The 20,916-nt window shown below is 46.8% G+C and overlaps 8 protein-coding genes across 8 annotated transcripts; 3 read left to right on the top strand and 5 right to left on the bottom strand.

Annotated features, from left to right (window-relative positions):
• Positions 1-298: 298 nt before the first annotated feature.
• BHQ10_004170 (uncharacterized protein) lies at positions 299-1,452 on the bottom strand (the record flags this gene model as incomplete). The annotated part of the gene is made up of 2 exons (XM_040876507.1): positions 299-1,325; positions 1,382-1,452. 2 exons carry the CDS (start codon positions 1,450-1,452, stop codon positions 299-301), a joined length of 1,098 nt encoding a protein of 365 aa, XP_040732674.1.
• A 2,158-nt stretch (positions 1,453-3,610) lies between these two features.
• On the bottom strand, positions 3,611-5,398 carry BHQ10_004169 (uncharacterized protein; the record flags this gene model as incomplete). Its single annotated transcript, XM_040876505.1, has 1 exon — positions 3,611-5,398. The coding sequence occupies one exon, from the start codon at positions 5,396-5,398 to the stop codon at positions 3,611-3,613; it is 1,788 nt and encodes a 595-aa protein (XP_040732673.1).
• Positions 5,399-5,737: 339 nt separating this feature from the next.
• On the top strand, positions 5,738-7,729 carry BHQ10_004168 (uncharacterized protein; the record flags this gene model as incomplete). Its single annotated transcript, XM_040876504.1, has 5 exons — positions 5,738-6,186; positions 6,244-6,503; positions 6,561-6,750; positions 6,801-6,954; positions 7,010-7,729. The coding sequence occupies 5 exons, from the start codon at positions 5,738-5,740 to the stop codon at positions 7,727-7,729; spliced, it is 1,773 nt and encodes a 590-aa protein (XP_040732672.1).
• A 1,846-nt stretch (positions 7,730-9,575) lies between these two features.
• On the bottom strand, positions 9,576-11,347 carry BHQ10_004167 (uncharacterized protein; the record flags this gene model as incomplete). Its single annotated transcript, XM_040876503.1, has 2 exons — positions 9,576-10,750; positions 10,840-11,347. 2 exons carry the CDS (start codon positions 11,345-11,347, stop codon positions 9,576-9,578), a joined length of 1,683 nt encoding a protein of 560 aa, XP_040732671.1.
• A 1,589-nt stretch (positions 11,348-12,936) lies between these two features.
• BHQ10_004166 (uncharacterized protein) lies at positions 12,937-14,806 on the bottom strand (the record flags this gene model as incomplete). The annotated part of the gene is made up of 4 exons (XM_040876502.1): positions 12,937-13,597; positions 13,648-13,950; positions 14,003-14,594; positions 14,644-14,806. 4 exons carry the CDS (start codon positions 14,804-14,806, stop codon positions 12,937-12,939), a joined length of 1,719 nt encoding a protein of 572 aa, XP_040732670.1.
• Positions 14,807-15,278: 472 nt separating this feature from the next.
• BHQ10_004165 (uncharacterized protein) lies at positions 15,279-16,297 on the top strand (the record flags this gene model as incomplete). Its single annotated transcript, XM_040876501.1, has 2 exons — positions 15,279-15,414; positions 15,474-16,297. 2 exons carry the CDS (start codon positions 15,279-15,281, stop codon positions 16,295-16,297), a joined length of 960 nt encoding a protein of 319 aa, XP_040732669.1.
• Positions 16,298-16,442: 145 nt separating this feature from the next.
• BHQ10_004164 (uncharacterized protein) lies at positions 16,443-17,941 on the bottom strand (the record flags this gene model as incomplete). Its single annotated transcript, XM_040876500.1, has 5 exons — positions 16,443-16,681; positions 16,733-17,361; positions 17,416-17,618; positions 17,679-17,743; positions 17,800-17,941. 5 exons carry the CDS (start codon positions 17,939-17,941, stop codon positions 16,443-16,445), a joined length of 1,278 nt encoding a protein of 425 aa, XP_040732668.1.
• A 304-nt stretch (positions 17,942-18,245) lies between these two features.
• BHQ10_004163 (uncharacterized protein) lies at positions 18,246-20,365 on the top strand (the record flags this gene model as incomplete). Its single annotated transcript, XM_040876499.1, has 3 exons — positions 18,246-18,267; positions 18,324-18,422; positions 18,480-20,365. 3 exons carry the CDS (start codon positions 18,246-18,248, stop codon positions 20,363-20,365), a joined length of 2,007 nt encoding a protein of 668 aa, XP_040732667.1.
• Positions 20,366-20,916: the final 551 nt, after the last annotated feature.

Here is a 20,916-nt window from a genome sequence, read left to right as displayed (position 1 = left end):
TCTATTCTTGGTCGAAGCCTTGGAGAATCTTGGCATTCAATGCGTGGAAGACCAGTCTATTCGCGCGGAGCAAGCAGACACCAATTTAACATTGGCCGTAGAAGCGAGTCGCTCCTCGATAAAGTACTTCATTGCGGTTCGATCCTCATCTGCACAATACTTCTGCTATGTCTTTCTAATGAACCCGTTTTGTGAAAGTATATAGCAGGCCCTCCTCGACTTGTCTGCTTCACCTACTCAGACACCATGAAGAAGGACAATCATCCCAATTTGGCAATCTCAAAATCTTGAATTCCAATTATTCCAGGAGTACATCCGTCATGATATACAATATGTGCGAGAATCTCTGCCGGCATGGTCGGCTCACAGCTTCTATCAATGCAGCAAACTCTAGCAAGATACGCCTCGACGATTCGTAGCCTGGCTCTCGTTTCTGTCCATTGACAAACAAAATTCCACCATATCGAATGAAGTCAAGGGGGTCACAGCCGGATAATTCTCGGTAATCTGATTTTTCTAGGCTCTCCAAAGGGACCGGGTTTTCACTATCGACTTTTGACCAGTCGATACTATCGCGTATTTCGATTGACACGGTATCGGAGTCGATTTCGGGAGTTGATGCCATAAAAATATAAAGACCAAGCACGAGTGCCGCTTTGAACAAAGCGCCCAAAGAATGATAACCAAGTTGTTCGGATGAGCATTTATCAGATGCGCATTGGAAGATCTGTGCGGCGTGTAAACAGGCTCTTCTCGCAGATGGAAGCCGTGACCAAGCTGCGATGCTTTCTAATGCTCTTTTCGCTAGACCTGGGCCAGAACGGCCGGCGGCGACTTCAAATAGCTGAATATCTGCCATTAGGGCCATGCAAATTCCATGTTTCATCATCGTACAGTTGACATTATCCTGCTGATGTGGGGTTCCACTGGAACTCATTAGATGGTTGGTGAATATCCGGGAATATTTGTCGCCGCAATCTTCATTTGTGACAATGTGGTAAAGTAAGGTATCCGTTGTGTGTGCCGCAGGGAATCGCCCAGCAGCACCGTGTAATGCTAGCAGGCAAATAGCCATTATCCCGAACATGCGAGTGCAGTCATGATGCGTTTTGAGTAGATCGAGATCAGCAATATCGTCCAAGCCCACAGAACGAGGTTCTTGCTTTATCTCGCCGTCGATTAATTGAGACCATCTGGATGAAGAGAACGCGTTGAAAACGACATCATCGCAAGGTAAAGCGACCCTTATGGAGGTCAAAGCTAGCATGGGCTTTGTATAGAAGCTTGAGAACCAAGAGTCAAGCCGGATGAGACCAACGGCCAATCTAAGCGATCGATTAGCGTAGAAGTAATCGAAACAAGGGATCTATGTCATGCTCACCGTTTCAAAGACTCCACTCTGCTCCATGCTTCCCATCTGTGGTCGTTCTCTGAATCGGCACTAATAGTCATGTCGATTTCATGGCGTTGGCTTACAGTAAAAATACCAGCTCGCTCTGCAACCTTTTGTTGGATGTCAACATTTGTAGTATACTGTGAGGAAGGACACAGAGAGTCTACTCACTATGACGGCTTTTCTGTATATCAGGCGACCTTCTCGAAAATGGTTCCTTTCCTGTATGACACTCAGCAAAGCTCCTATAAATGTGAATTATGATGCATCATTGTAGAGAAGTACTGACATCGATCATAGTGACTAGGTGGACAACCAGCAAAGAGGTACCAAGCACTGAAAGCATATCCAGATCCGACGAATCCGTCTCAAGAAGAGTCGACAGCTTTGATAAAGTGTCTTCAATAAGGGCCTGGTGAAAATTTCGTAAAAAAATTAGTCGCTAGGTAAAACAGACTGGAAATCTTGTTTTAGGGTCGTCCCACAAACGCACTGTTAATGTAGATGTTACAAGCAATGTTGTGCCCTTAGTTCCGATGAACATCATACCGATGAGGCACATTGCCCAGAGCAGTGAAGGCGTGGTTGCGCAAGGGCGGAACGTTGGTAGGTGAATGAAAGATGCAAGTGGATGATAATTGCGAAAGTAAAGATCAATTGCAATATCAAGCAACTCCACAGACAGCATATCAACGGAGCTGTGTAATGAAGCAAACGAGGGGATTTTTTGAATCATGGTATTCATCCGCTGTCTGCAGTGCTCATCAAGAACCGCTCGGGGGCTTGAAAGGTTTTGTGAAGTAATAGACGAATAATCGATCTGGTCCAAGGAGAAAATATTTGTCCTTTTAGCGGTTTTGACTAATTTCCAGATCGATGAATGAGAACTCCAGCATGCATCGTTGGTAGGTGTGACCCAGTAATCTTCCACTTGATGAAATCTATGGTCGGGTATATTAGCATTGCAGGTGAAGGATTGAACTCTAGCATTGCTTTGAGAAGATTCTGGAGAAGTTGAAATATTTCCGGCATTTGATCTCTCTAGTTGAATGTCTGGATGTAATGCAGGGTGAAGGAGGCTATCAAGATTTACTTCAATCGGGTCAAAGTTTTGGGCAATATTAGTTTCCAGAGAGAACTGCGGATTCATTGAAGACGCTTGGGGGCTCATTTGAAAATTCCAAAGGCAATCCGGTAATTCCATATCGCCGAGTGAATGTTGAATATCGGTATCAACTAAGGGCTGTGGCAGGATAGCCATGCTATCGTCACATTGCATTTCTGCGGTTTTTGATATTATCAGTTCTATCAAACATCGTTGTTTGGTTCGAGCATACCTCTTGGAGATGAAGGGGAGTGTGGATTCTGATATGAGTCTGAAGAATTTGAGAAAGGGCTCTCTGGCATTGCGTCTTCCGGCTCCACACGATTGAGCACCCTTCGGGGATGGTTTTTCTCATGGCGGCGAAGGACATCACTTGGTAAATTGTCAATAAATCGAACTAGAGTAAAGATAGTCTAGCTGGGAATCTATTAGGAAAAGAGAACCTTCTTGCAAAGCACTTGTGGCAAATACTACACTTGTAAGGCCTCTCCTTTGTATCTGGTAGCTTGATTAGTTTATTGTAGGCGTCATACGTTAGGATAGAGAGCATTTACGAGTGCGGACATGTCGCTTCAAATGCTCCGTCTTGACGAATTGTCTGTTGCATGTTGGGCATTGCTTGAAAGGCATGTTTGGACTTGGAGAAAATATGTTTTAACCGCCTACATGTAATAAAGATTGTTGAAGAAGGGAGGGGTTCTTTTTTTCATTTGAGCCAGCAACGGAAAGACACGACCCTTTTGTCCGGACCCAATATTCAACATTATTCAACCAATGACTAAAGATTATCTAGGTTTGCCCGCGCAATTGGCCTCAAGCCCCCAATCTGTAGGTAATTCATGGAGGGATGTGGGGAAGATTATCTGGGGAAAGAGGCGTATCTACTTTTGCAACCGCGAAGTTTGTTGGTGTCAAAATGGATAATAAATTATGTATGTTTGGTCCGGCCACGATCCATTGCCTGGACTCACGATATTGCAAGTAGACCTATCAAAGCACAATTTCGGAGCAGGCTCTATTTAATAATTCACTATAGAGAGAGAACTAGCTTCGAATTGCAACAGCACTGAGTAATTCAGAAATAGTATTTACAGAAGAGAATGAGGTCAGTCTTACAAAGATGATGTGACTGGCCTTTGATGAGCTACAAAACTGCTCAAGAGATTATGCAACTGAGAGTCTGCGACTCGTCCGCGCCATGCGACTATTCCATCAGGGCGAATAAGCACCGCTCCTTCTTTGCCAACGTCGCAGATCCTGGCCCATGAGCCATACAGATCTATCCAACCTACACTGTTGTTTATAACCTCAACTTTCACCAATGGATTCTCATTTTGCACCCGCTGCCATTCATGAGGGTCTTGAGTGAGCAGTAGAAGTTTGTCAGGCACAATGAGATCTCTGGTCGACACTGGAACATCTCCCACCAAATTTTGCAGCCATGCGTGAGGGAGATGGTGGCCTGGAATGGTCGATGGATGATAGATGAGTTCGTCAAATGCACCGTCCTCTTTGATCTGCCCAGCGTGCCTAGTCTTCGCTCCTTCTTGCTTGATGTCCGCTGATGGATAAAACCATCCAACTTCGGTTCCATGAGCCCCAAATTCGCTGTCTAGCACTCGCTGTGCTTGTTCAATGCCCAATTGTATCTGAGCATAGTCTGGATGAGCGGTATCCATGGCAATATTGAGGGCAATCTGATTCTCGATTGGGCCGAGTTCCTGAGAAAGGCCGATAGCTTTGTCCATCGCTCCAGCATGGCTTTTCAGATTCAAGAGACTGGATTTTGCCACACGTTGGGCGATTGGACGGCGTTCTTCGTCATATGAGTTCAGTAACTGCTCCGCCTGCGTAGGATCAACCCGGCCCTGAAGGACAAAGGAAAGCTTCCACACTAGGTTGAAAGCATCTTGAACGCCTGTGTTAACTCCAAGAGCACCCCAGGGAGGAATTCTATGAGCAGCATCTCCGACAAGGAACACTTTTCCGAGACGGCTACGGAATCGTTCCGCAACAATGCTACTAACGAACCAGTGACTAACACTAAGTAGTTCAATATTGAGATTTTCCATATTGAGAGTTCTATGGATCCGGCGAATGGTAGATTCGGTATCGAATCTTTCCGGATCGTCTGGCAGCATCGCGCATCCAAAATACCATTCTTCCGTCGAGGCATCGATAGGATACGGGCCTAGGTGATACATGTAGCCGGATTTGATGCTGCCGCCGGTCTCGGGATTGATGAACCAGCTGATAAAGTTCCGGCTATCTGGATGAGATTGACTAATTGGCGCACGGAAATGAGCCGAGACCATGTCAAAGATCTCTCGCTCCCCTTCCCAAGCTATTCCAAGCCAATCCGTGACCATCCTGCCTCCATCAGCACCAAGCACGTACTGAGATTCAACCTCATATTGGGTACCGTCAGCCTTTTGAACGGTCACGATGACCCGGTCCGCCTTTTCGTCAATCTTGACAACTTCTGTCGCATACTTGATGCCATCTGGATTCAGTTCGAGAGCACGGCGTTGCAGAATCGGTTCCAGCCGGATCTGAGGCAGCATTACATAAGGAGAAGGGCTTGCAGCCTCGAATGCGGCTCGGTACTGACCTCCTCCCCAAGCATCTCGCGAATGTATCTCTCGGCCATCGGATCCAAAGCTAGTATACCACCCAGTCCGACTATACGTGTCTCGTGGGGCGCCTTGCCGAAGGATATCGGCCTCAACTCCGATGTGCCGGAAGATCTCGACGGTCCTTTGATTGAGGCCACATGCTTTAGGGTGTATGGATGTAGACGCGTGGCGCTCAAAGAGAACATGGGGGATTTTTTGTAGTGATAACAGAATAGACGATACAAGTCCAACAGGACCTCCACCGATAATGACAACGAGTTGCATCTTGAAAGACTGCTAAGGATGTACAGTACAAGTCAGAGAGATGCATGATTACTTTCGTGATTGCACAGAAGCAGACGCTGCTTTGTTGCAGCTCTTATTTGCATCGTGATAATACATGCAGTATGGAGCTGGGAGGTGTAGAAACCCCACATCCTCCACATTACCTCCCAGCGTTTCTCTCCACACATTTTTTGACAGTCAGATGCTTCATACCACATTTCTTTTTGTGGAGTAAGTCTTTTTGCGGGTGAACTAGAACTCTGTGGAATAAATACGTTACGAGGTGATTTCACCCAGAGCATTGTCTTCTAAGTTCTATCAATTAGCCAGCCTATCGTCATGTCGAAGTTTGGAGATATTGAAGTCTTGTTCCGGCCAACTCAGCCATGTGAATCAACAGAAGCACAGTACTCTGGCCTGAACCCGGTTTCAGTAATTCTACCACCGGGCTTTCAAAAGCGTCCCAATTGCCGTGCCTTTAAGGCTCCAACTATATTTGACCGAGACATCCAAATTCCTTTACGGGACGGAGTGAACCTGTTTGCTGACGTGTTCCGACCTGTTGATGAACCAAAGGTACCAGCCCTTCTCGTCTGGAGTCCATATGGTAAGACAGGCGCAGGCTTCTTTAGCCTTGACCTTGTTCCTGGCCGTGTGGGAGTTGCACCTGAAAGACTTTCTGGCATGGAGAAGTTTGAAGGCTTAGACCCTGCCGAATGGGTTCCTAGAGGTTATGCCATTGTCAACGTTGATACAAGGGGTATCTTTAACTCGGAGGGGGATATGGTGTGAGTACAGCTAGTGATTCTAGCGCCATAAGCTTCTTGATTGCTCACATAGCATAGATGGCTTGGCACACAAGAAGGTCGAGATGGATACGACACAATTGAGTACATTGCAAGCCTACCTTGGTGCACCGGCAAGGTCGCAATGGCTGGAAACTCTTGGTTGGCTATGAGCCAATGGTTCATTGCAGCAGAGCGGCCTCCACATCTCAGTTGCATTGCACCATGGGAGGGAGCTAGTGATTTCTATCGCGAAACGCTCTGTCGCGGAGGGGTCCCATATAAGCCTTTTTGGGGGTTTCTCTCTAATGTTATGTTCGGTGAGCCTCCTTCCAATGACCGCATTGTCATTCAAAGCTGATATCTATGATGTATAGGGAGAAATCAACAGGAAGACGTCCTCGCTATGCTGGAACGCTATCCTTTTATGAATGAGTACTGGGCCGACAAGCGGGCTGATATCTCCCGGATTGAGGTCCCCGCATACGTCCTTGCCAGCTTTTCTACTGGACTACATACTGCTGGATCCTTTCGTGGATACCAAGAGATTTCTCATGAACGCAAGTGGTTAGTTTTTTACTGCTATTACTAAAGAGAAATGTTAACTTGAATTGCAGGCTGCGAGTTCACTCGACCCAAGAGTGGCATGATATATATAAAGAGGAAAATGTCGTAGACTTGTGCCGTTTCCTAGATCGCTACACTAAAGGGATCGAAAATGGATGGGAAAACMCCCCGCCAGTCCGACTATCCATTCTACAATTTAACAAAGTTGGTTCCCTTCTCATTTGGTAGACTCTCTAGACATACTAATGATTATTTACAGCCAGCCATTGTGAACCATGTGTTCCCCTCCTGGCCAGTTCCGAAAACACGATATGAAAAATTATATGTAGCCGGCAGTGGCCAATTAGCTTCCCGACCAGCTCAGACGGCTTCATCTCAACTATACCAAGCTGATGTCAAGGCTCTACAAATTGACCAAGATTCGGAAGAGTTACTCTTCACTCATACATTCACCGAAACGACTTACCTGATCGGGGCGTCCAAGGCTGTTCTGTATATGAGCTGTCCATCACATGACGATCTAGATGTTTTTGTTCAGCTACGAAAGGCTTCAAGTGATGGTGAAATCCTCCAAAACATAAACATACCCCTTGAGGATTTGGGTCTGTCCGATGCCAAAGATGTGGTGCCGGTCAATACAAATATCTACCTCGGTCCAAGCGGTATACTACGAGCAAGTCACCGCGTCATCGACCAAACTCTTTCCCATGGAAACGAGATCGTTTACTCACATACAGCCGAGAAAGCGCAAAAAGTAAGACCTGGCGATATCGTTCGACTGGAAATTGCCATTTTACCCTCAGCTATCAGATTTGAGGCTGGAGAAAAGCTGATTCTCAAGGTTGCGGGCCATCCACTGATATTAGCTGAATTTGAACCACTTCGAGGGGGGTTTGTCGCCGAGAATCGTGGACTTCACTGTGTACACTTTGGAGCACAATTTGATAGCCATGTTCAAATTCCTTTGGTGAATCTTTGATTGGTCGCAATAAATGTATATTACATGCTAATGAGACATCACTTATTTGCAACCTGAAATGCTTCGGAAAGGACCACGATGGTTGGGAGCTTGAACTTGTAACTAATACGAATTGAGAGAAGTATCCTTTTCGAATGCAACCTATTAGTCTTCACGAACATACACGGAGGGTCACATAGAGTGATTTAGACGAAGTGAAAGTATCTAACCTTGAAGAAAAAAAGACCTTATGAACTATGCAGGCTTGGAAAGTCCATTGCGGCGGCCCGCTCCGGCTCGGCGTCTCGAAAATTGATATATTTGACCAGCATAGGGTTCATAGCCCTGTCGGTGCCGTTTTGGGAAACAAAAGAGCTCGCGCACCTATATGGTAGCCGAGCAATTGAGGAACTAGTTTTCATCTTCTTGTTATCTCACGCTTCTTATTCTGTCGATTTGCACGGTATGGTCTTGTAGTTCGATGGCTTCAATCCACCCCCCTTGGCGCCTTCACACCCATAACACTTCCCTCTATAGCAGAGTGAGAGACCTAGGGCTACGACGGAGGTGGAAGATGTTGGGTTGTGGAGAATTCCTATAGCTTGTTACTATTGATATGAAATCATCGTGATATGGCCATTGAACCACTAATAACGTATCAGAGAGCTTCGTATAGAAGTCCTCAACTCAAAGGACATTTCAGCATATGAATTAAATACAGCTCAACAACAGCTCTCCGCGATGCCGAATTTTGGGCGTAACGGTCCCAGTACATTGCAATGAAGTTGCTATACTCCAAATCATCTTCAATACGCTCCATACGGTTCGCTGCTTCGACACACAGTTTTGGGCATCAACTGGGAGGTATTCGCTTGCCGTTGGAGACATGGAGACTAAAAACCTGGAAATAAAGGCTGGCAACATGATTAACAAGTACTCTCTATCACCGGCAGTGCAAGGCCGGAGATCGGATCTTCACACAACCAAAACCGCGCTACGAAAAGGCTTATTAGATCTAGTGATTTTAGAATGGGGATGCTATCACGTACATATAGAAGATTTTATCCGATGATTGAATGCTCATTCCCATTTGATGGCTACAAAATAGAATATTTTTCTCCAAATCTGGAAAGAGCTTACTTGGGTACTTCAACCAGGACAAGCGCCGGTACAGAAACGTTCTTGAAAGATTGCTCAACCAGAAACTTCCCTGGCAGAGACATACCGGTCTCATTGCCGGAGTCACTATACACCCCATTGACGAAATGATAATCTACCGGGCCGGTGCGGGGGTTGTTACAGGATAGGCTAATTTATTAGAAAGGGTGAAAGGTATTTGTTCCTCAAAAGTCGGATATACCTTATATGGTCCGTCTTCCGTCGAAGACGACTACACTCGCTTCGACTTTCATGTGTGGAGGCACAGGAACGTCTCCATAAGCCACTCCGTGTGTAAAATTACCTGTTGAATCGGGCTTGTTTAATCATGGGTTCAAAAAACTCATCGTGGCTTKCGAATACCCTCTCAAGCTTTTGAGCCCAATGAGCCCATAATACGTACTTTGATGCAAGATGCGACGTATCATACTCAGCCAACGATAATCACTGTATTCAACGCCTCAAAGTCTACTTACCGTATAAAGTCAAGCTAAATATACAAATACATATATCAATAACAAGTAGAACACTCTAAGAGATGCGTTGCAATACAGGTTATGCCAACATGGTCCAGAGTACGAGCCCTTCATCCAAGAGTCCTTGGATACGTACCTGATTCCATTAACGAATCATTTTGATTAGGAAAGAATTCACCCGATGCTCTATTATCTACAATGCGTAGCAAATCCCAAAAAGAAAATTAATGGCACTAAAATCGTAGTTCACTTACATCATCAGCCAACACTGAGAGGTATTTCTTATCTCTTTGCTGTCTCTCCTGTGACCCCAAAATTCGAAGTTTCTCGATCCTCCTCACAATATTAATTCCAAAAGAATGGATTACATCCTCCCTTGTCATTGGAGTCAACTCCTTCACATTGTAACCATCATCATGTCCGGGAAAGACAGGGCGGCTGCTACCCATTGCAACCAACAATTCATGTTGATACTGAAGAGGGGTAACGCTCATTTTGGGCAAAGGAGCAAGAGTCTTTAAGTATCCCAATGATGTTTCAGCCTCCAGAGTCTCCGGGCCAAGCGCTGACTGGCCATTTGATTCGCCTCCTTCCACAAGGGAAGAACTATTAGACTTAAAGTACTTCAGAATCGACATCGCAGTCCCACAGAGACTCGGAGAGACCACCCATCCCTGGTTCCAATCGCTCTCCCCCTTGCACCTGCGGAGTATAATCCCCATGATAGCCAAGGCGCCAAAGTAACCTGTCGTGTAATCGTTGATCACCATGCCTGGTGGCCACAGTGGTCGACCGTCTCCTACACCCCTGCCCATATAAGACATCAATCCACTCGAGGCGCTTCCTTGCATATCGAAGCCCGGTTTCCGCGCCCACGGTCCTGATGTACCATAGCAGCGAACGTGAGTAATGATCATTCCCGGGTTGATTTCGCGTATTTGTTGATCCGAGAATCCGAATTTGGCGATTGCACCTTCTCTATAACTGTCAATCCAGACGTGCGCTTCGCTGATTAACGTCCGGAGACGCTGCCGGTCGGATTTTTTGTGCAGATTCAGGCGGGTTGACGCGGTGCCCAGGTTTGCATATGTATACACGAATGCGTGTTCAAAGCCATGAGTGAACAATACTTGGAGCACAGAGGCACCGTGCTCCGCCAGTGTACGGCCGGTACTAGGACCTGCGATTGCATGAGTGAGAGCAAGAACTTTAAGGCCAGAGAGGGGTCGATCAGGCACGGAAGATGGAAAACATGGAGATTGTGTGGATGGATTGCTGCTCTTATACTGTTGAATGGGGACAATCGGAAGTGTCGCCATGTGTGATCCATGGGCATGTGTCTTCCAGTCTTCCTCGGTTTGACAGATTGCCATGGGCATGTTGGCTTTGGTGGCAACTGCCTCAAGATCTGATCGTTCAGGAATTTGTTTCTCCATTAGCATTGGGATATTAAAAAAAAAAAAGCAAAACGACACGGCAAGGCGATGTAAGACTTACCTGCCGCATTCCACTTCAATACCGCTTCCCGAACCGAGCTCTCTGCCATTGAGCAATCTAGAAGAGATGTCCACTGATATACCAACTCCACGTAAACAGCGCTCAGGACCACCCACTTGTTATCACGGGTCTTAAATATGTTTCTTGTGAACGGGTTTCCAGCCACCATATCAAGGCTAATCTCTTGACCATTGAGAGAGGGAGTCATTCCAATGTCCGGGTCAATATAATTGTGTCCACGACGAAGGTTCACGTCAACTTCTTGCGTAGGTCCTCCGCGCGCCTCAAGAATCTGTGCAGCTGCTACGGCATTGGCGAGCGACGGGATCGCCCCAATGAGGGAGAGGTTGATCTTCTGGCTCTTGGTTTCTTCAGGCGGTGGGACGGTGTCAGTAAATAGGACTTTAGGACCGCGATCTGGCGTTGGGCGGGGAATGTTGAAGTCATCAAGAATAGTTTCGAGGACCTGCAGGGCTACAAGATGACTTGCCTCTGTTTTCTGAGCCATTGTGAATCGAACAGGGCAGGACTGGAGTCCCAGATACAGAGGTATACGATGGGCTGATTCTGAAGAAAAATTGTAATACCAAGTATTTGATATGATGTATTTTATATCAAACGCCGTGACATGAACCGAGGCAAATGTCAGTAGGGGAGGTGTGAATATGTCGACGGTGTGGATATAGAATGCGGATGTAGCTTGCGGATAAGTTGAGTTTCAAGGCGGATGTGGAAATGCGGATATTGAAAAATAGAGTTACCCCATAAGTATCAATTCGACGCGCCTTTGATCCACTTCGTGTCATTGTTCCAATATGTTCAGATCCTCCCAGAGGCGTCCCCAGTATTCCAACATTAGTCTTGGCATAAATATACAGAGACACCGACATTCCATCCCCTAGTAACTTTGTGCTCTCTGACCATAAGCAAACAAAATGGAGAAACCGTTGCCAACGCATGAGGAATCGGAAAAGGCAGCTGAGCCTCTCGACAATGGCGGTTATGGGCACTCAGCTCTCTACAGGCAATGTTCTTACGCTGAACCCTCAAAAGAGTAACAGAGTCCTCCGAAGAATCGACTCTGTATTACTGTCCCTACTTGTTGTCCCCTATATGTTGCGGTATATGGATAAGGTACTTCTGAATGGCGCTGCACAATTTGGCATCATCCAGGACCTTCACTTGTACACAATGATTCATTCTAGCTCTTCGAAAGCGCCAGTAAGGGGCCTAACCCGCTTCTCTAATGCAACGCGTATATTCTATCTATTGGGGGTGTCTAGCTGGCTGTGAGTAACCTACAGCTGCAGTGTCCCGTTGCCTTTTGCTGATTAGTCTCAAGAATTCCCGGCGTCATGGCTTGCCCAACGATTGCCTATTGTCACGTACCTTGGAGGGACAGTGATTTTGTGTGGGATTATAGTCATTCTCACCGTTATCGTGCCACGTTACCATGCGTTTCTCGTTCAACGGTATGGAGCCCGTCTCATTTGAATTTTTGTTCGATAACACTCATGACATATGCATATGCAGGTTCTTCCTGGGAGTCACGGAGTGTGCTGTTGCCCCTGGAATCTCCATCATAATTGCGATGTCGCCCTGGTAGGCGCAAATATCACAGGTCATACCACAACGGACATTTACTGCGGGGTTAATTTGGTGTGCGTGGGGTATCAGCAATGGTGTTGCTCCGTTGACAGTTGAAAAGACCGAGGGCTACTAGCAGAGCATCACCCTCTCGCTTCTCGGCTATCAATAAAACGGTAGCTCTTACCGTAGTCGGAGCACTTTCCTTACGTACTTACTTTTGGTTAGAGAACAGGCGACGTGAGCGAGTATATGGCGCTGTTGATAATAGAGCTGCCATGGAGGCCGCCTTGCAAGACCAGACAGACAGAGAGAATGTGCACTTCAGGTACTCATTGTGATTGTCCTAGGTATCATTTTTGACAAGTGCCGCAGATTTCCCATCCAGCTACAATAGTGAGAATGATATTATGATTACAATCCCTTTCAAGCCTCAAAATTCAGCAGTATGATGAACTGATCGGAACGCGATATACTGCTTCGTAACTTAAATTGAGCGATTCTCCAGGCCTAATCAGAAAGAAAGGACATGCCAAAGTTCGTTGAAGACATATTAAATACATCCCCCATCTCATATTCCCATCCTGCAAGTGTTTGGACATCGTTGTCTTCACCCAAGGATATGGTGGGAACCTCGTCATGACTTTGGGCCCCATAGAATGTTCCTCGGCCGCCGGACCTCATCAAATCCGTATCAATGATATTCCCTACATGTGCCTCATTTCCAGGACGAAGCAGACTTTCCATCGGATCATGAAGCTGGAGATCACTGAGTGCGGCTAAGGATCTAATGGCAGCCTGTACTGGTTCGACATTTTTCGCCCACCTAGTACGATGAAACTCGAGCAGGAATATGGCGCAGGCGCAGGAGTGGGCGGCCTCTTCATATGACACCTCGCTGTGCCAGAATGCGTACATAATTACGAAAACTGATGTGGTAATCCGGCAGACCTGGCGCCAGGTGGGCGGCAATATCGTGGCTTTCCGCAATTGTGATGTCAAATGTGAGCCATCGCTACCACTGACTTCCTTTGCTAGATCATGGATGGTAGGACCTAGCATTTTAAGATAGACAGACAGAAGCATCTGAGAGGCTCGAAMGCAAATGCTGAGAGAGCAAAGCCAGTGCTCCTGGGACATGAGTAAAGGGACACGAAGTAATATGCGTGACCTAGGTTCTGTGTTAGGGCTGTGATACACTACACGTTATGGGGTACGCACCAGAACATGTGAATCTGAACCAGCGTCGTATATTCAATCCCAAACCCTTCGTTCCCGTGCCGCTCGTCTCGAAGCAATTTACCAATTCTGCTGCAGACGGTCCCAATTTCTGCCTCAAGAGAATTGATGTTTTGTTGCGTGTAGGAGAGGCTACGTAACTTGTAAAACACCTCTCCATTTAGTGTCAGTAGTTTGACCAAATTATTCAGGCGTGGATACGCTTCCACAAGCGGTAGGTAGAGGTCAGTAAGATAATCGTCTGGTTTGATGCATGGCGCGGTGTTGTGTGTCAGGCTACTGTACCTGTTTTTGGTCTCGTTAGCTTGATGAAACCGGAGGGTTTCGCTATACATACTGGTCGGCAAAATAAAGAAGCAAGTAGAATTGCGATGCTCGGAGAGCGTCTCCAGTGTGAAAGCCTCGATTAATACCTAGATCATGGGCTACTCGGACCGCTTGCGAAATGAGCGTTCGACTACGGTTAGAGGTACCCGTACGTAGAACACATGCGTGTTGTAGAAGGAGCGTAAGAGCTAGGTCAAATGTCGGCTCGCTCGTATAATCCTCAAGTAAGGACGTGGAAAGCTCCAAAAATGCTAGTAGCACAGGCTCGTCCGATTGTGAGGGGCAGCCTAGTGCAAGAGCCGCAAAAAGAAGTGCAACACGGTCGAGAGATATTTTGGCAGCGCTTACGTCTATATTGTCTAGACAAACGTCTTGATGGGAGCTCTTGAAAAGCGCAATTGCCACTTCCTCAAGGTCAGGAATATCGACAAGTTCATTTACTGTGTTCGAATGAATCAAAGTTTTAAGTAACTGACGCACGTCAGATAGTGTGTAATGGGAGATCTGCGAAACTGCACTGGACTGTCGCAGCAATCCAAGAGAAAGTGGTTTCCTCAGAGGAGATGGCTGAGGCTCAACAAGGTCGCACTGGAGTTCGTAACCTAATATGATTTGTTAAAAAATACCTTCCAGTAAGACAGTAATTCGTACCGAATTTTTCCCGTGCTATATTCCGCACAAGATTAAAGGAGATAGCAAACGGATCCCGAGACGAGTTGCTGGTATTCTTTTCCGCACCGTGTATAGCGTCAAAATCACTCCACTCGGGCCTGAAGCTATTCCCTAAAACCGGAAACGCCGGAGAACTAGTCATTTGATTTCTCGGAACACGATGCGGTCTAGCTTTCAGCATTGATATGCATTCACTCGAGAATAATTAGCTTTAGAACAATACCTTGCTTTGTCCCGTACAATACATTCTCGCCCGTGTATAGTGCACGAGCTACATGGATAAGGAGGCTGGCAACGCCGTTTCGTGATTCGGCAACTCTCACATGCTTTAGCTGACCGTAAGCGAACAACCACCATGATTGCGGGTAGAATTATCGATGAAAAGGGGGCCAAAGTATTGTTAGTCGTTCACGAGAGTCATGGTGTGGATGTCGTCTTATCCTATGGTCTCACCAAGATAACGATAAGCGTATCTTATCAGACATCGTGGGGACATTTCGACGTGTCTTTCATGTGACTTTTTCCCACAGCTTATTTACGCTTTTCTCCCCCGGTGGCTCAACTACATACCCCTTTTATATATATACACACCAATTGAAACTGGGGTACATACAATGGAGACGAAGAAATCACCTCTCACCAAGGACAGTCGTGTCCAAGAACTATCAGTCCCACACTCGTTATCGCATTCACGATCTGGACTTCGGCTATCGAAGCATTACCGTGACCGAGCTGTGCCTAACGAGGAGGGTGAGTGTTCCCCTTACCATACTACCCAAGAGGATAAGGAACTGAGTTTTATGTGATAGAGAAAGAATTACCACTGGTGGAACGCACCAATGCCCTGAGCGTCCACGACTTCGTCTCCCGCTACGTCGACTCGACCCAACTACATATAGACATCACAAGCAAACAAGACGACTCTGCGACAACAACTAAAGCACAAATCCATATATACTCCGCATCCACAATCCCATCTCTCGACTTTGAGGGCTGCTTCTCCCTGATCGAAACAACTTCATCCGAAGACTACAAAACCTCATCGATGGGCTGGTCACCAACCAAGAAACGCAAAGAAATGCGTCTTCCAGATATGCGCTACATGGTCCTGAGGGGTCCACCACAACCATCCCCAACCCCTCAGAGGAGTCATAACAACAATACCCAAACAAGCGGCAGTACTAGCACTAGCACCAGCACAACTGCTGATACAAGCGAGGTTTCATCCACGTCCGATCTTATAGATACCACCCCCAGTCCACCTGCAACAACTGCTGCTGCTGCGGCTACTACAACGACGACGACATCCCCCCACTCTGAAGTTCTCGCTTTCCTCTCCTTTATGACAACCTACGAAGACGGCAAACAAGTCCTGTACTGCTACGAAATCCACATTCATCCTTCGCTCCAGGGCCAGGGAATCGGTCGGCATCTCATGACTTTGTTTGAAGAGACGGGTCGTCGAATCGGGCTCGAAAAGGGTATGTTGACCGTTTTCAGGGCCAATAGTGCTGCGACGGGCTTCTATGAGAGGTTGGGGTATAGTGTTGACGAGTTTTCGCCGGGGCCGAGACAACTACGGAATGGGACGGTGAAGGAGCCGGATTATTTGATTTTATCCAAGCGCTTTTGAGAAGGGTTGATTTATGATACTTGTTCATTTGGACACGATAGAAGATAGAATAGCGGTTAGAGGCGATACTTTTTACGTTTTATAGACTGTATATTTCGGTGTGGCAGGAAGTGGATAGATTATTTTTTTGAGATAATATGCGCAATCAGATTTGTCTGACTTCTTTCCCCTTCATCTCGGGGTGGTCTTGTTCCCACTCATCTCGTAGCGCTGCAAATATAAGATCGGCGACGAGAATTGTCAGACCGAGACTCCAAACGAGTGTAATGGCGTAGAAGAAATTGGCATTGCCTGAACCGGCATAGATCCAGAGATGGTAAAACGCCGGTCCGAGAAGAGTCGCATAAAGCAGCGCAGCAGCTGCAAAGAAAGTGTATCGTGTCACTGATCCGCAATTAGTTTTAACTTCTTTGATAGGAAATGCCAAATACTCACGTGGTGACAAGTGTCGATACAATGGAAGAAGTGCAAAGTAAAGCGACACATCGGCAATACTCGGGTATGGTTTGAAAATGGCGAATATGCCAATCAACGAGGTAATAACGAACAATGGCTGTCGTCGTAGCCGAAGTGTCAAGCCCCCAACATAGCCCACTAGATGTAACCAAAAAACACCGAGGAAAAATTCTCGGAAAGAGTCAAATATTTCGATGAAAAAGTACCACCACAAACCGGCATTTGGTGCAAGATCAGGAACGAGCAGATGAAATCCGTAGGTGGCAGGGATGAAGTCCCACGAGAATCCCGTCACCAGGAACGATGCTCCGAGCAATCCAGCAATGGCCGCAACGAATGTACCAAGGTGTCCAAGAGTAAAAATAAATTCGCTGGGTGGTTTTGCACCGCTCTTGTTCAGGATTGACCGATCATAACAAAGATGGATCAACGGCAAGAAAAGTAGGGCGGGATACATAGATACGTAAGATGCCGAAGCAAGAGCTACAATGGCATTCACACTGTTTCCGGTGACGGCGTTAGAGATTGCATATAGGATAGACAAATTCGTAAAGATGGTTGTGGAACGAGCGAGACACGTCGAGATAACGAACGGGTTGAAGAGGTACCTAGATTGAGCATTAAACTTTGTTCGCATGGGACACAGGTCACGGAAATCTTACCATGCGGCAATGGCTACTCCATCCCATCTCACATGCTTGCGCAGCGAACTATGTAATCTGCCTGCGACAGACTCGGCAGAGTCGGAGATGGTGATCAAAGCATTCGCGTTCAAGAGGTCAATTGCGGTGAAAAATAGGCTGGTAGCGAACGGGTAATCCCTCGGATTTGGGAGCAAGGCAAATACAGGAAGCAAGAGAGGCGCCTAGAAGTTCTCAAAGTCAGATTGATGGTTCTTGCGCGTATTGCTGGAGGTCATAAGTACCTGATGGAAGACGCCGCCTTGGTATGGAGACACGTTGCGGGTATAGAGAAAGAGGCCTTCTTGCACTGGAGTGAATTGGTCAATAAATGAATGCGTTGGGAATGATACTTGGAGCACTCACATCTCTTGAAGCTGCTGACCGGGGTTGATACTTCGACTCTTGAAGTCAAAAGGTCTGGTAGCGAGGGAAATGCGACGAAAAGGAACAACCGCACAGCGACGGCGGCCGCGAATAGAGCTGCCTTCCTCCGGTCGACGGGCATTTTGTGAATTAATGAATGATTCGTGAGTCGCACATAGCAAGCCAGCACCGTATATAGGATTGAAGACGTAGATATCCTGAGACACCTGAGCGAGGAAAATAAATTGAGAGAGTATAGAATGTCCAATGTTGTCCTTGCTCCTTCCGCAGCCCATACAAAGCGAGCACGGGCCATCTCCACCTTCCCGCTCGCCGATTGGCCGAAGGAAAAAAAAGAATCGATAGCCAACTTTTTTTCTTCTCGACCGCCGTTATCAGTACCTTTACCTTCACCACACCATATACAGCCTGCGCACTCATACACCATGGGCAAAATAAAGAAGAAGGGTCAGCCATGCTCGATTGAATCCAGTAACGATTTGCAAATACTGACAATGGTTTAGGAACCACCGGCCAGGCCAAAAACTACATCACGCGAACACAAGCCGTGCGCAAATTGCAGATTTCTCTCCCAGATTTTCGACGACTATGTATCTTCAAAGGTGAGTCGCGATTTCCTATATTCAATTGCTTCATTAGTCTAATTCTTGTTCATCCAGGCATCTACCCCCGTGAGCCCCGAAACAAAAAGAAGGCGGCCAAGAACTCCACGGCGAGCACCACTTTTTACTACACCAAAGATATCCAGTACCTTCTCCATGAGCCGCTGCTCCGAAAGTTCCGCGATCAAAAGGCACTCGCAAAGAAAATCGCCCGATCCCTTGGTCGTGGTGAGGTCGGAGACGCCGCACGATTAGAAAAGAACCTTGCGCCAAAGCTTACTCTCGACCATATCATCAAAGAACGATACCCGACCTTTGTCGACGCATTGAGAGATCTTGATGATTGTCTATCGTTACTATTCCTCTTTGCAAGTCTTCCGTCTACCACAAATGTCCCTCCCAAGACAGTTGCAAAATGCCAGCGGCTCTGCCACGAATTCCAGCATTATCTCATCACCACACATTCGATGCGCAAGTCGTTCCTTTCGATCAAGGGTATTTATTACCAAGCTACTATACAGGGCCAGGATATCCTCTGGCTCGTTCCATACCGCTTCGTTCAACAGGTAAACGGCGATGTTGACTACCGTATCATGGCCACCTTTGTCGAGTTCTACACTACCCTGCTTGGCTTTGTCAATTACCGATTATATACTTCTATCGGCCTGGTCTACCCTCCGAGATTCGACTCCGCTAGTGACGAACGAGGAGCTGAACTGGCTGCTTTCAAGCTTGAAAGTAAGAATGTTGGACATTTGAAAGCTCTTGAACAACCGACTACAAATGGCAATGCAGCCAATAGCGAGGTTTCGGAGGAGCTTCAGAAGAAGGTAGACGACGTTGTCAAATCAGCTGGTCTTGACCAAGCTCAAGAGACTTCCGTGGCCGAAGATCAGACAACGAACGAATATGCTATCGACAAGTTTGAACCCGCTGCTCCGGAAGCAGACACCCTCCCCCAGCCCGACGGAAGCGAGAACGAGGCTGGAAGTCTGTTCTCGTCTTTCACTTTCTTCATCTCACGAGAGGCCCCTAAGGCACCTTTGGAATTCCTCCTACGCTCTTTCGGATGTAAGCGAATTGCTTGGGACGCAGTTGCCGGAGAAGGCGCTTTCACCAACGACGAGTCCGATCCACGCATCACCCACCAGATCGTTGATCGCCCGCCTCTTCCGGAATCAGCACTTCCAGCTATGCCTGAGGAAGCAAATGCTGATTCGGTGCGCATTCGCACCGGCGGCCGCATTCCAGGTCGCACATATGTTCAACCCCAGTGGGTATGGGATTGTATTAACGAAGGCAAACTTCTGCGACCAGATCTATACGCACCTGGAGCCACGCTTCCACCGCATCTTAGCCCATGGGTGAAGGCGACAAGAGGTGCCTACGATCCTCGAGCAAGTCTCGCAGACCAAGAGGAAGAAGGTGAAGCCGAGCGTGCAGAAGAAGAAGAGGAAGAAGAAAGCGAAGAAGAGGAAGTTGCCGAAGACTCAAAGATGGCTGACGAAGCTGAAGCGAGCGAAGGCGAGGATGACCACGGCATGGACGTGGATGATTCGGAGCAGGAAGAAGAGGACGAAGAGGAAGAAGAGGATGACGATTTCGGCGGATTTGACGATGCTGCAGAAGCTGCTTCTGAATCTGAAGATGAGGACGAGGCTCTGCGATCTCAGCATCAGAAGGAACTCGAGGCCGAAGCCGCCGGTCTACCGTTCAGCGGCACTACAAAGAGCTCATCAGCCAAGAAGTCAACCAAGACCAAGAAATACGAAGCCGAGAGACGCAAGGAAGAGGAAGAGCTCGAGCGACAGAAGATGATGATGAGCAGAAAGAAGCGCAAGTTGTTGGATAAGATGTTGTACTCCAACAAGAAGAAGGATGAAGAGGCTCAAAAGCTGCGCGGCAAGCGGAGAAAGATTGAGAATGCTTCCAAGAAGGCTTGATATTATGTATGTAATTACTGTGTTCATGCGGCGTTTAATGGTGTATGGATGTTCCAGGTTAAGAGTATATCTGGAATGAAAAGTCAATATTTGAAAATAGACCTGCAATTACTGCTTGATTCGTGAGATATACTTAAGTACCTGTACAAAATTGAAACTTCCTACCAGGTGGAACTTTCATTTTTTCAACTATTTACGGTCTGGGTATACAGTAACTGAGTTGCTAGTAACCGGCCTCGGTGACCAATTTTTAACTTTATGTAAAATCCGTGCAACAATGATTCCAAATCCCGTAATAAGAGTCCGTTTAACAGCTCTATTCGACGCTTTGAATCAATAATAATGTTAAATAGTATTAAATAGCATTGAATAGCCAGTAAGCTTAAAATCCCTCATTAGCTTAGCGCTAGAATATGGCCAACAAACCCCTCTAGGGATGGAAGCATTGGAGCTTTTATTTCTAAATGTATGTATATCAACTAATTCTTAGTAAAGTTTGCAACAGACTAAGTTAATTTATCCACTGATCGGCGTGTGTACTGTACATGTGT

Source organism: Talaromyces amestolkiae (genome assembly GCF_001896365.1).
Source record: "Talaromyces amestolkiae strain CIB chromosome Unknown scaffold7.1, whole genome shotgun sequence".
NCBI classification, from domain to species: Eukaryota; Fungi; Ascomycota; class Eurotiomycetes; order Eurotiales; family Trichocomaceae; genus Talaromyces; species Talaromyces amestolkiae.
Note: the sequence above shows the minus strand (reverse complement) of the source record. Positions and strands in the feature narration are given on the sequence as shown.